Here is a 15,249-nt window from a genome sequence, read left to right on the forward strand (position 1 = left end):
TTCCATACTAGATTTTTAGACATACAATGTCCAAACACCAGTGCTGTCACCACTGTCACCTTCTTTCTACCAATGTATTCAGCTTCCCTTTCCTCACCCAGCATGACTCTTTAACAGGCGAATAATTATTTATTTTTTTAAATGTAAATGTAACACTGTGAGATACAATTACAGACTTACTTTCATGATTACGTTTTAATCATACAGTGATTGAGTACCCATCCCTCCACCAGTGCCCATTCTCCACCACCAATTTTCCCAGTATGCCTCCTCTCACCCTCACCCGATCTCCCCTCTGCCTCTGTGGCAGGCACATTCCCTTTTACTCTCTCTCTCTCTCCTATTGGGTAACAGGTGCTTAAAAAATTTTAAACACCATGATTTACAAAGTTGTACAGAATACAGTTGTTTCAGGCATTCCGGCATTCAGCAAACACCAATCCCACCACCAGTGTGATCTTCCCTTCACCAGTGTTCGCATTTTCCCACTCACCCATTAAGCCTGCCCATTTATGCCTAAGGAGGCATAAACGAATTTACTTCATATTGCTTGTTACAGCAAAACAGCAAGTGGAATTGTCAGAAAATAGATCAATAAAAGTCAATTTGTGATCATTGTTGTGTCTCACAATGTTACTAAGGTCATTGAAGATTCACTGAGCTGCTTGGTGCTGATTGAGCCTTTTTTGTTACTGTTTTGCTCAGTGAGCCTGGTGGAGATTGTGCAATTTCCCCATCAGTTTTGCTGTGTTCCTACTGGGCTGTTAATATTTGTGAAATGTAGGAATACGGAGCTGGACCATTTATAGATCAGAGGAGGTCAGGTGTGGCAGCTGTGGTGCCTCTCTGGAAGAGAGAGGTATCTGCCTTCCCTGACTCCAAGAAGGCCTCAGAGTTTTCAGCCCAGAGGCCAATCTATCTCTGGCGGCTTTTCCTTAACAGACACATTTTGAAGATTAATTATTGTGATTTGGAAAACATGATTCAGTATTGATGGCTCTATGGTCTAGATATGTACATATATCACATCTCTACACCACTTGATGTGTTTGATGCCCTACCCTCTGCCCCTTTTATCTCCTGTCTACCTCATGTTACTTTCCCCTTCCATTTCTCTTCTTCCCTGGTTTTTTCATTTCTGTAATCCACGGTCAAAGATTTCCCCAATGTTGACACCTTCTTTTCCTTATCATGTCATTCTGTATAGGTGTTATTTTGTTATTTTGTCTTTCTTCTGACTTACTTCAGTTAACATGATATCCTCCAGCTCCATCCAAGTTGCAGTGAATTGCATTATTTCATCCTTCTCTGCAGCTGCGTAGTATTTGTGTAAATATACCATAAGTTTATTATCCACTCATCTGTCATAGGTCACCTGGGTTAATGCCATATCCTAGCTATTGTACTAAGTGCTGAAATGATCAATGGTGTGTATATGTCCTTTCCAAGTATAGATTTTGTGTCTTGGGGATATACCAAGAAGTGGAATTGCTGGTTGTGTGGAAGCTTTATTCGTATTTTTTGAGGAACCTCCATAATTTTTTCCATAAAGGTTGAACCAAAGAACATTCCTATTAAGAATAGCTGAGAGTTCCTTTTTTACCGTATCTCCATTAATATAGGTTGTTTCTACTCTTTTTGATACATGCCATTCTCACAGGTGTGAGATTATATCTCTTTGTCATCTGATTTGAATTTTATTGATAATAAGCGACGATGAACACTTTTTTTCATATGCCTATTGAATATTTTGTCTTTAAGGAAATATTAGTTCATTTTCATTCACCATTTTTTGAGAGGGTTTTTGGATTTTTGTTGTTGATCGTTATGAGTGTTATATATGTTGGGTATAAACTCTTTATGTGATGTGTTGAGTGCATGAGTGCAAATATTTTCTTCAATTTCTCTGGATTTGTTTTAGTTTCAGCTCATATTTCTTTTGCTATGCAAAAACTCTTTAATTTTCCACAGTGTATTTTATTGATTTGTGTTAATTCAAGGTCCTTGATCCACTTTGAATTGATCTGTGTAAAGTGTGAGATATTGACTCAAATTCTTCTTCTTTTTTAATATGTAACTATCTAATTTTCCCAACACCATTTGTTCAAAAGATTATCTCTAATCCATTTCCTGTACCCAGCTCCAGTCAAAAATTAGTTGACATTATGTCTGGTGTTTTGTTTTTGTATTGTAATTTTTAACTCATTAGTCAGAAAATCCTTATCTAGTACTGTGATGTTTTGATTAATATAGCTTTATAATATAGTTTTAAGTTAGGTAAAAATTTATTTCTAATTTATTTCTGTGTGGCTTTGGCTATTGTGGATGCTTTATGATTCTAGAAAAACTTTATTAGTGACTGTTCTAAGTTATTGAAGAATGTCATTGTAATTCTGATGGGAATTTCACTGAATCTATGTAACACTTTAGGTTGGATTATAAATTTGACAATATTTATTTTTCCAATCATTGAATTTGGAATTTTTTTCATTTTCCTTAGGTCCTTTTATATTTCTTTCATTAGATAACTTAAAGTTTTTATGGTACAGGTCTTTTGAATCTTAAGTTGATTCCTAGGTATTTAATATTTTTGGACATTGTCTTGAATTGTCTTTTTTTATCACTTCTTCCACTGATTTATTATTTGTATATGGCAATGAAAAATACTTTGTGTATTGACTTTATAACCTGCTGCTTTCCTGTATTGGTATATTGTTTCTAAGAGCTGTTTCTTGTACTCTTAAGGACCTTCTGTGTATAGTATTATTTCATCTGAAAATGGTAATAGTTTGATTTCTTCTTTCCTAATATGGATCTTTTTAATTTCTTTTTATTGCCTGATTTCTGTTGCTAGTAATTGTAACACTGTATTGTGTAAAAGTGGAGACAGTGGACATTTTTTTTTTGTGCCTGATCTCAGAAGGAATGTTTTTAGATTTTTACCACTGAGAATGGTATTGGCTGTGGGTTTGTGACAGGTGGCCATTACTACTTTAAGGAAGATTCATTCTATCCCTATTTTGTTGAGGGGTTTTTTGTGTTTTTTTTCTTTTTGGGTCACACCGGCGATACACAGGGGTTATTCCTAGCTCATGCACTCAGTAATTACTCCTGACGATGCTCGGGGAACCATATGTGATGCTGGGAATCGAACCTGGGTTGGCCGTGTGCAAGGCAAACACCCTACCCACTGTGCTATTGCTCCAGCCCCGAGGGTTTTTATTATGAGTGGATGTTATATTTTTTCAAAAACTTTCTCTGTGTTGATTTTTTAATCATAAAATTTTCATATAAATTTGATTTTTTCTTTAATTTATATGGTGTATGCTGATTTGTGTATGTTGAAACATCTTTGTGTCCCTGGAATGAATTTCACTTGATTATTGTGATACAATCTTTATGATATGTTGTTGAATAGGTACACTAAGATTTTGCTGAGGATTTTTGCATCAAAGTTTATCAGGGAACTTGGTCTGGATTTTTCTTCTTTAGTAGTATCTCTGTTTTGGGTATTAGCGAAATGTTGCTTATATCAAGCTGTTTGGAAAGATTCCTGTTTCTTTTATATTTTGGAACAGTTTGAAAAGTAAAGGTAATAAAGTTTTTTTGTATGTTTTGTTTTGTTTTGTTTTGTTTTTTGAAGACTTGCTATTACTCACCAATGAGTCTGTCTGGCTAAGGGCTTTTATTCTTGGGAGAGATTCTTAGTAACTGTTTAAATTTCCCTGCTTTCCCTGTTCAGTTTTTAAATTTTTTTCTTCACTCAGTTTTGGAAGGTTGCATGATTCTGAGAATCTGTGTATTTTTCTGGCTTCTCCAGCTAAGCAATATAAAGTTATTCATAGTAACTTCTCATGATATCTTGAATTTCTGAGGAATAGCTTGTAATTCTTTTTCATTTTTGATCAGATTTATTTGGGCATTTCCTCTTGCTTTCCCTCAGAATCTAGCCAAGGGTTTGTTTGTCTTGTGTAGTCTTTCAAAGGGTCAGCTCCTGGTTTATTGTCCGCTTGATTTCTATGTTACTGATTTCTACTCTATTTATATTATTTCCTTACTTTTACTAATTTTATGATTCATTTGTTGTTTCTTCTCTAGGTGTTTAAGATGTGCAATAGGTTGCTTATTTGAGCTTTTTCTTCTTTGCTAATGAAGGCCTGTATTGCTATAAATTTCTCCTTTAATATTGTTTTTGCTGAGTTCCATAGATTCTGATTTATTTCTTCATTCTCATTTCTTTCAAGGAATCTTTTTATATCTTCTTTGATTTCCTATTTGATCCAGTTTTTACTTAACAACATTTAGTTCTGTTTCCAAGTTCTGTTTCCCACTTTCTATTTATGGCGAGTTTCTATCTTCACGGTACTGTGGTCTGAGAATATGCTTGATATGATTTCTATATTTGAAATTTTATGCATGCTTGATTTGTGACCTCGTATCTGTTCTCAATGGGTGTTTTTTTTTAATTTAAATTTTATTGAATCACCATGTGGAGGGTTACAAAGTTCTCATGATTATGTCAGTTATACTGTACTCAAACACCCTTCCCTTCACCCGTGCCCATATTCCATCACCAACCACCCCATTATACCTCCCGCCCCCTCCCACCCCCCCAGTCCCCGCCCTTGTAAGTGATAAGTTTCACTTCGTTTACGCTTTATCTTGGTTACAGTCCATGTTTCAACACATAATTCACTATTGTTGCTAGGGTTTCCCCCCAAAAAAGAGAAGACAGTCCCACTGTCAAGGAAGCATTTGATGGCTCTCCATTGCTGAGAATGTAGAGATATTAAGTACCGCTGTTTGTTACATAACTTTTCTATTTTTTCCCCCCCTCGTCCCGCGCCACCGAGATCACGCCTGTTTAGTAATCACCACGCTGCCTGACAAAGGGAAACAAACCAAAAGAGATGGTTATTTCTCGTCATCAGCCGGCGTGGGGCTCTAGCTTAGTTGATAGTCTGGTATAATGTCTGCAAGCAGTTTCTGGAACCAAAAGTAATACGCTGGTATCGGCCCCGGCTCAAGGTTCCACCAGCGTCCCGCTGTTCCAAGTACATAATAATTTATTCCCTTGCATCCGATTCCCACGCCACCAGGTCCGTGTCAGCTTAATGGACATCATACTATGGTTAACGCCATGCCGCGTTTTTTCCCGAGAAAGAAGGATATTTCTTCTCAGCCGGCGTGGGGATATGGCTTAGTTCAGTCTATAGAGATGGCTACCACTTTGGTGGCCTTCAATATTTCAGCAAAAGACTTACTATTCTTGTTAGGATTTCCCACCAAAGTCCGACCCGTTAAAGTCCAGGGAAAATTCTGCCTAAAATTCTATCGCTACAATCTTTTACCCTTTAACAAAAAACTTAGTACTATTGTTTGGAGTTTCCCCCCACGTTAAGCCCTGCCAAAAAGGAACATTTACACGTTGCTGACAATCAAACAATCAAAAGATATTAGGTCTTCCTAATATCTTTTGGAAGATATTTAAGCAGAGAGCATCCCCACATGGCTCTCTGCTTAAATGTCGGCCGGCACAGGGCGGATCCGGGAGTCCCACCCATCGGCTATCCCGGGCTTCCTGTAGAGTCTAAAAACCGGCTATAGCCTCGCTGCGTTCAAACAGAAAAAGTTGAGAGAGAAAAGAGCATACCCTGCCGGCAGCGCCTGGGCCAGAAGCTCCCAGCACACAGTTTGGAGGCATTTTGGGGGCGCCGCTCGTGTCCAAAGTGGTTCAGTTGCCTCCGGGGTCGATCTCGCGCGGGGCCGCAAAGGCAATGGGTGTTTTTTTTAAAACATTAGAAACACCTCTGGACTATAAAATAAATGAATAAATTAAAATAATCTTCAGTTCCAAGAATCACTGTATCACTGTCATCCTGTTGCTCATCGATTAGCTTGAGCGGGCACCAGTAACATCTCCATTGTGAGACTTGTTACTGTTTTTTGGCATGTCGAATATGACACGGGTAGCTTGCCAGGCTCTTCTGTGTGGGCAAGATACCTTCGGTAGCTTGCCAGGCTCTTCGAGAGGGGCAGAGGAATCGAATCTGGGTCGGCTGCATGCAAGGCAAATGCTCTACCCACTGTGCTATCACTCCAGTCCAAATAAGACATAAATAACAGAAAACATACTTCAGTAAATAAATCCCATATATGGACCAACCCTAAGAATGGAGGCGCATATGGAGCTAACAGGCACCAAACCACACCAATCATTTTGTAGACTTGGTCATTTGGACAAAATCAAATATGGTTTTGATCATTCTGTTGTCTAATAAGAGTTGAGATTATACCACTTCCAAATGCAAACGTTTTGAGAAACAAACCGCTCGGCCGCATGCAAGTCAAGTGCCCTGTCTGCTCTATTGCTCGGCTTTTCTTTCTTCATTTTATGGTATTTGGACGACACCTCTCGGTGCTCAACAATCCTATGGGGTATGGGTGGATTGAACACAGCTCCAAGAGAAGATTTTAAATAAATGGCACAAAGTCTGTGTTTCTGTGCCTTTGGGCAACTTTATTTGGGCCACACCTGGTGATGCTCATGGGCTACCCTCTGCTCTCTGTTGGAGAGGTTGTTCCCCAGCAATATTCAGTTACTCTGTGATGCTCGAAATTGAACCCAGGTCTCTTGCATGCAAAGCAAGTACTTGACTCATGAGCTATCTCTCCAGCCCTAGTGTCCTTGCTACAGTGTTCTGGTTTAGTAGAAGACAGAACTGAGGGGAATAAAAATTGTCAGTTAGGACTATCAGTAGGCTGCTGCATTAGTGAGGTCTGAACTAATGGAAGGGAAGCCAGAATGGATGGAAAAAGTGATTAAATAAATATTGAAAAGTTTAAAGTTTAGAACTTTATTGACTGGTATCAGGAGTTATGAAGAGGGCTTCAGTTACAAAGACATTTTAAAAATCAATTCAAAATTTTGAGTAAGGCTAATGGGAAAATAATCAGATTGTGTAAGTTGATAGATGAGTATCTTCCCCCTTTTCCTTGTTTTGCAATAAACAAGGGGGGTTATAGGGAGGGTGAGGAGGGGGTTAAACATACTTGATGGTGCTCCCATACATTTGTTGTGGTACTACATAGGGGCCACAAACTTGGTTATGGCATTTGCTGGAAGTTGCACACTTTTTATCGTGGCACCAGAGTTCTATTGCCAGGATCCATTCAGATATGAGGTGGTGCCAAAGATGAAACTTTAGTCCACATGACTGTACTTCACCATCAATCTACCTTCCTGGAACTCTAGATGAGTAGCTATAAGGAAACTAAGGGCTTTTGGAGTTTGTTATAGCCCAGGAACAAGACTGTGTGGCATTCCCAAGAAAGACACTTTCTATTACCATTTCCAAATTCTTCCTAATTAGCAGAAATTTTGCATATTTCCACCAATACCCTAGTGAGAAATTAAATACTCTGTATTCTTTCATAATTCCAAATATGTGTCCAATTCCCTTCTTTCTAACAATCTGTTGTGTAAGTGCTTGATTTTTTTCATTGATCCTGCGTTTTTCTCTTCACATTGCAGTGCTTCCCTCAAGAGTGCTTTATAATCTCAGAACACTGTGTTCACTAGCCTATCAAACCTCATTGTTTTTCCCAGAAAGCTATCTTCTATTTGGCTTGTATAAGATAATTTTACACTGTGTTTCCATGAACAGATGTGTGTACAGATGCGTTCTTAATGCATATTTTGAGTTTCCTAAAAATGCCGTCTCTCTGTCCCTCCCTTCTGCTTTCTCTTTTCCTCTCGCCCCCCCTTGCATTCTCCTTCTCCCTCTCCCTTCTCTCACTCTCTCTCTCTCCATCTCTCTCTCTCTCTCAGTTTTAGAACATAAAAAAATCTCATAGGTCTCTGTATTCATTTAAGCCTGCAGTTCTCTCATCAGGGTAAATGCCTGGTCTGGCAGAGGCTTCCAAAACTTGGTCTGTAAGTCTGTAACCTGATGACCATTCTGATGATCAGTGTAGATGTCATTGGGTTGTTTGTTTAAAACACTTTTTTCTGGAGCTGGAGCGATAGTACAGTGGGTAAGGCATTTGCCTTGCCCGTGGCTGACCCAGGTTCAATCCCTGGAATCCCATATGGTCCTCTGAGCACCGCCAGGAGTAATTTCTGAGAGCAGAACCAGAAGTAACCCCTGAACATCACCAGGTGTAGCCCAAAAAGCCAAAACCATTTTTTTTTCTTTTGGCTTGTGCTCATGGTCCAGAATCTTACCCACAGAAGAATTTTTTTGGGGGGGGAAGAGGGGTTGCCATACCCGGCAGTGCTCAGGGCTTACTCCTGGCTCTGTACTCAGGGACTACTCTTGGCAGCTTCAGTAGACCAAATGGGATATGGGGGATCAAATCCTGGTTAGCTGTGCACAAGTCAAGTGCCCTACCTGCTGTACTATATGGCCTCACCCATAGAAGAATTTTAACAAAGACATTTTTTTATCTCAAACAGTTATTTTATTATATTGTTTTCAGTGACAATTTTTTAAATCTTCAGACTGAATTGGGATGTGGCTAACCTATCAAGCCTTTTGCATATTTGAGTCCTTGGATCAATCCCTGGTTCTTTGTGACCCTTTTTTAACTGTTGGCCTAGTAGCCTCTAATTTTTATTTATTTATTTTTAACAAAGGGATGAAATCTTCAGACTTTTCCATTCTGAAACCAGTTATTGTTACTAAAACCATTGAATCCTACTCGACAGTTGAGTAAGGTTAATTAAAGTCTACAATTTAGGAAAGTAAACTTTAATCTTGCATCTTTTTTCAGAGAATCAAATAAGTCTACAATACAGAAGCCTTTGTAGGTACAGATTCCCCGCTATTTGTAAGCCTTATTTTAGAAGAACTTGGACCAGCGATGCGGTTCAGTAGTCGACAGTGTGCTTTGCATGCGCTGGATTCAATCTTCCCCATGGCACCCCTAGCCCCCAACAATAGAAAAGCAAAAAAACATCCATTTATTAAGTACATTTGTAAGCATATTGATTTTAGTATTTGACATTTTATAATTTCTGTAAACGCAGACCCTTTGTTATAGTTCACTAGGGCTGCTAAAAGGGAATAAATAATTTTAATTAAAAACATTAATGCTCCTTTCTCAAAAAGGACTCATCAGTCCTGCTCATATTTAGCTATCTAACTTTTTTCAAAATAAGGAATTCCTAATGTTAATCTTTATATTACTGTGTTGTTTTCTTTTAACTTTTCATATTTCCTGCAGGTACTCTTGGCGTCACCAACTAAGAGAATTTAAAAGTGAATATCGAGTTGTAGCACTGGATTTAAGAGGCTATGGAGAAACAGATGCTCCGACTCATCGAGAGAATTATAAATTGGACTGTTTAATAACAGACATAAAGGATATTTTAGACTCTTTAGGTAGGTCAGTTTTTCATTTTTTCTTTTTTTTTAAGTTTTCATTCTTTCTTGGGAACATTCAAGAGATTTTGAATTGATAATTGATCCAATCTATTATTTATTAATTTTTTGGATGGGGGTAACAGGGTCACACCCAGCAGTGCTCAGGACTTACTCCTGACTCTGTACTTAGTGGTCACTCTTGATGGGCTTGGGGGGACAGCATGGACTGCCAGTGATCAAATTCGGGTCGGCCGTGTGCAAGGCAAGCAAGCACCTCACCCACTGTACTCCAGCCCCAGATAACCTCATTTCTTGGGAGGACATGTTTATCTATGTGAACTGCTCTCTGCATTCTGTTACCATGGTTTCAGGTACACAGCCTAAAATATTTATGCAGGGAATTTGAAATAATATATTCAGAATAATGATTCTGCCAGCCAAGAATGACTTTCAGTGATTTTTTTTTGTTTTTAAAAACATACTCATGTTACAAATTCTTTCCATTGGTATTAATTTTGGAAATTTTATTATTGTGCTCAGAAAATTAATTTTTCAGACCCTGCATTTAAATATTTTAATGTCCTGAGGTGCAAGAACAATTACATTACATTTCATGGGTTGATCAGCTAGGATAGCAATAACAGAGGGTAAGAAACCTTCCCAGACTCAGTGGCATACAGCCATGGGTGTACAGATTCCCTTGCTCTTGTGTCTGCAGGTCCACTATCTCCATCTCTGCCTCTAGCTACAGGTCCAGCTGTACTGGCTTCTCTTTGTGGTTGGGCTACAGCACAGGATAAATAGCTTCTTGGGGGAGGTGTTTTCCTGGTCATGATACAAATAACAGAGTGGAGTCCACCTACACAAGCTTCAAGTTTCTGGTACCAACCCATTGGCCAAACCAAGTCAGATGGCTGAACTTGCAACCATGAGACATGTGTCACCAGCCATGAGATAAAAGCAAATTCCACATGAAATGGGCAGTGAGAGAGTAGAAGTAAATATTTTATTAACTAATAATCTACTATATTGCTTTTGTCCAAACTCCAGTTGCTACCACCGCTATGGTATTTAGCACTGTAGCACTATAGTCCCATTGTTCATCGATGTGCTCGAGCGGGCACCAGTAACATCTCCATCATGAGTCTTGTTGTTACTGTTTTTGGCATATCAAATATGCCATGGGTAGCTTGGGTAGCTTGCCAGCTCTGCTGGCTATGGTATTTAGTGAGATTATTGTAGCTCAAACCAATATTCTTAGGAGAATAAATGGATTACACTGGGGCTGTCAATGCAGTGTTGTCTTTTAGTGTGATTACAATGAAAAAAGATCCAGGGACAATGATTTCCAACAGCCATATTTTATTTATTTTGGGGAAATGTGTTATTCTTGGGGGTGGGAGGAGGCACACCTGGCTGTGTTCAAAGCTTATTCTTGGCTCTGTGCTCAGAGATCACTTCAGGTGGGATTCAGAGGATCACATATATAGTGCCTGGGATCAAACCTGGGTTGGCGAGGTAACCTGATGTACTCTCTCTCTAGCCCCAGCCACACTTCATTCTTTTTTTGTAATTCAATAAGACCTATCCTAAAATCTTCACGACTCAATTTTCTAGGCAAATTAATCACACAAATGAGATCATTCTTTCGTTCTCTCCTCACTCTTTTTCTTTCTTTATGTGATAGTATAATAGCAGGGGTGATGATGAGATAAGCTTGAAAACTTAAGTGATTTTAAGTACTCTATGACTATATTATAAATGAATCCTAAGCCATTTAAACAAAAGAAATTTTGTAGGAATGTCTATTAATATTTTTGTTTATTTATTTATTTTGTTTTTTGGGCCACACCCGGTGGTGCTCAGGGCTTACTGCTGGCTCTTTGCCCTGGGATTATTCCCGGTAGCTCAGGGAACCATATGGGATACTGGGATGGAACTTGGGTCAGCTGCATGCAAGACAAGTTCCCTACCCACTGTACTATTGCTCTGGCTCCTCTAGAAGTATTTTAATCTAATTCAAGTTACCATAATGATAACATGAAAGGAAGCTTGTTCCCATGAAATGGAAATTTATGCTATATTTAGATTTCCTAGTAATTCAACTTGAATTCACAGTTCCAAATTAGTAGACTTGTAATATTGAAATTCTGAAGTTAGGGGGGAAAGGAGAGGCTTTGTAGAAATAAAGATTCAGCAGTTGAATTTATATGGGGCACTTACAATTTTACTTTAAGTAGAAATTTCTCATTATTCAAAAGTAATTCAGTCTTGCTTATGACATAATCATATGTATTTTTTACTGTGGTTTCTAGGCTCTTGTCACTGTGAGCAAGTCTGAGCTGGCTATCTCACATTTTTCAAATATATACATATATATGTATGTATGTGTACACATACACACACACATTCCTGGTAGAGAATCTGTGGATCTAAAGTGGAGCTTTTGCATGAAAAATTTCTAAAATTCTGCCTAGTTAACAGATTTTGGAACCACCAAACTCATTATCTATACAAAGTGCATAATTTGGGTAAAATAATAGAAAGATTTGCTCCAGAAGTTGAATGAGCCTGTTTAATGTAATCATGGACCTGTTTCCTTTTAATTATGTCAATATATATATACATATATATATATGGGTTTGTTTTTTTTTTTTGACACAGGGTACAGCAAATGTGTTCTAATTGGCCATGACTGGGGAGGCATGATTGCTTGGCTGATTGCCATCTGCTATCCAGAAATGGTAATGAAGCTTATTGTTATTAACTTCCCTCATCCAAATGTATTTACAGGTGAGTTTAAGATTTCATTAAAATATCTTTGTTAATGTGACAAATCACTATTGTATTTGACATTTTGGATCAAAAGCAAAATTGGTTAATATTACATCTTTAAAAATCAGAGGACTCAAATTTTTCATGACAATGTCAGATAACCTTGACTTTCAGTCTTCCAGAAGTCTGAAAATATTTAGCTTTGCATTTGCTTATGTAACTTTATATCTTTTTTAAAAAACATCGTACTGCTAATTTGGGAAGGGTAAAAGAAAACTACTGTGACCATACTTTGAGAGTAATGAATCTTGACAGCCTAGAGATAAATTTTCCTCCTGCCTGACTGCTTTGGCTGTCAGAAATGGCAGCACTCTCTGAAGAAGCAATTTTCAAAAATCTTGGTCTCAAGACTTCATTATACCCTTAAAAAATTTTAAATACCTCCTTGGGATTTTACTTATATGGGTTATAAGTATACATATACAGATTTTTATAGTTAAATTTAAAATGACAGATTTAAAATATGTATTTAAAATTTCTTTTAAAATAATAAGATCCATTTATGTTAATATAAATAACAATTTAAAGAAAACTACATCTCATAAAAAAATTTTAATGAGAAGAATGTCACTGTTTCACATTTTTGCCAAACTCTAACTTTTGCTTAATAGACAGGTGGAGGGGCTGGATTGATAGCACAATCAAGGGCGTTTGCCTTGCACACGGCTGACCCGGGTTCGATTCCCAGCATCCCATATGGTCCTCCGAGCACCATCAGGAGTAATTCCTGAGTGCATGGACCAGGAGTAACCCCTGTGCAATGCTGGGTGTGACCCAAAAAACAAACAAAAAGACAAGTAGGTTCTGAGATGAATTTGTGCATACAGTGTTATGATAAGCTGTTTGAATTGACATATATGAAAAAAATATGGTCATACACAAGGTTATAATTAGGAAGGGGCCAGTATTTTACCTTTGGTTCTGGTGCTAGGAATTGAAACTTCCTGAACTCTACCAAAAAGCCTACATTCCTGGCCAGAGAAAGAAATATTTTAATATCTTTTACAGATTAGTGGAAATTTTCTTTGTTACTAGATGAAACTCAAATGTTGGTGTTTTTCTTAAATATTAATATTTAAGTAATGTAAATATTAATATTTTAACAACACAAATTAATATTTGTATTGTTACATTAAAATCTATTGGTTTCTCTAGAACTTTGAATAGATTTTTTTCCCTCATGTATTATTTTCTTCATCATACAGGGGAATATAGTGGTTCATTGATTTATTCAGATCTTCATAAATGAACATATTTTATTATATTATATAAATCATATTTACTAATATCACTCCAATATTATAAAAATGCCTTAAGTATTTCAAAGCTGTCAAACTCACACTAGCATATATAAGATTACAAAATTCTCATTGTACTTTGAAAGCTTAAATTTTTACAATGCTATTGATTGTTTTCTATCAAGTGTCTGGTTTTGTTTTGTTCACTATCATGAGAATATCTGCAGATTATCCCAAGATGTTCTGATGATAGAGTTCTTTCAAGTGAAAGTGATGTTCCATAAAAATACAGCTAATTCAACTCATCAGCTCAATTGTGGAAAAGTAACACTTTTCCTCAAGACAAACTGTGCTCTGGAACTGCTCTCCTTATGAGTACTTTCTGTTTCCTCACACAGAATGCTTAAAAGATTGGTTCACAAAGTTTGAAATTTGACAAATTAAGTTTTGTTGTTCCATCAACACCATTCTTAATCGAGACTATTAATTAATTAATTAGTTTTTTCCACCACAAGTGTATGGTGGTGAAGAATACAATGATTAGTACTGTCAGTGACATCATATTGATTTATACTAAGCACTTGTAGCACTGTCATCCCGTTGTTCACCGATTTGCTTGAGCGGACACCAGTAATGTCTCCATTGTGAGACTTGTTACTGTTTTTGGCATATTGAATACACCACAGGTAACTTGCCAGGCTCTGCCTTTCTCGCAGGATACTCTCGGTAGCTTGCCAGGCTCTTCGAGAAGGACGGAGGAATCAAACCCGGATCAGCCGAGTGCAAGGCAAATTGCACCTACCCATTATGCTATCGCTCTATTTATCTACCATTGCTCCTGTGACATCAGTGCAAATGTCAGCAAAATTAATAAAGGATAACAATTCCTTAGAATTATTTTGATACAGTTTTGTGTCAAACCTTCAAAGGGTTTTTAGTAGCCTCAGCATCCACATAAAATGTACTCTGATTTAGAGGGGATGATTGAAGGACTGGAAAGATAGTATAATGGGTAAGGTACTTGACTTGTTCACAACTGATCTGGAGTTGATTCCTGGCACCCATATTGGTTCTCCAAGCCTACCAGAAGTGATCCCTGAGTGCAGGGCCAGACGTAAACCCTGAGTACCACTGGATATGGCCCCAAAACAAAACAAACAGATAACAAAAACAAAAAGATCCACTTGTAAATAATGGCTAGACATTAATTCTTTTTGGTTTTATTTTTGTTTTGAGGCCCAGACCCAGTGGTGCTCAGTGTTTACTCCTGGCTCTGTGTTCAGTGGCCACCCCTGGCAAGATTCAGGGGACCATATGAAATGCTGGGGATTGAATCAGGTTACCTGTATGCAGGACAAGTACCCTACCCCTTGTATTATTGCTCCAGCCCCCACCTTTTCATTTAATTTAGTGAAAAACTAGCATCTTGCTCCTTTTAAATCCTATCCTTGTCAGTTTTTCTAAGTTTCAGATACTACTATTATTCACAGCAACCCTATAGAGAGAGAACAAACAAACAACAAAAGAAGAACAGCTTATTTCTTTCGCTGACTAGATGAGGGAGAAAGGGACCGTGACTGCCTAAATACAAGTGTAAGTTAAATTCTAAATATAGATTGAATCGACTTATCCATTGAGGTAGTAGAATAGATGCTTATGGCTGAAGTAGAAAACTGAGATTCATCATATTCTCAGTTGCATTAGACAGTGAAGTCATGTTACATATTTGTTCAATTGATCAGGATGGAAACAAACTGTAATTAGTCATGTCAGCACAAGTCTAGTTGCAATTATTTTTTATCAATAAT

The 15,249-nt window shown here is 37.6% G+C and overlaps 1 protein-coding gene across 1 annotated transcript in view; it reads left to right on the forward strand.

Moving 5' to 3' along the window:
* Positions 1–15,249, forward strand: part of EPHX4 (epoxide hydrolase 4) — a 47,364-nt gene that overhangs the window by 12,960 nt on the left and 19,155 nt on the right. The window contains exons 3-4 of the mRNA XM_055138510.1: positions 9,229–9,386; positions 12,033–12,161. Coding sequence (XP_054994485.1) covers positions 9,229–9,386; positions 12,033–12,161 — 287 coding nt within the window. The remainder of the gene's footprint in view (positions 1–9,228; positions 9,387–12,032; positions 12,162–15,249) is intronic.

Source organism: Sorex araneus, chromosome 5 (genome assembly GCF_027595985.1).
Source record: "Sorex araneus isolate mSorAra2 chromosome 5, mSorAra2.pri, whole genome shotgun sequence".
NCBI lineage: Eukaryota > Metazoa > Chordata > Mammalia > Eulipotyphla > Soricidae > Sorex > Sorex araneus.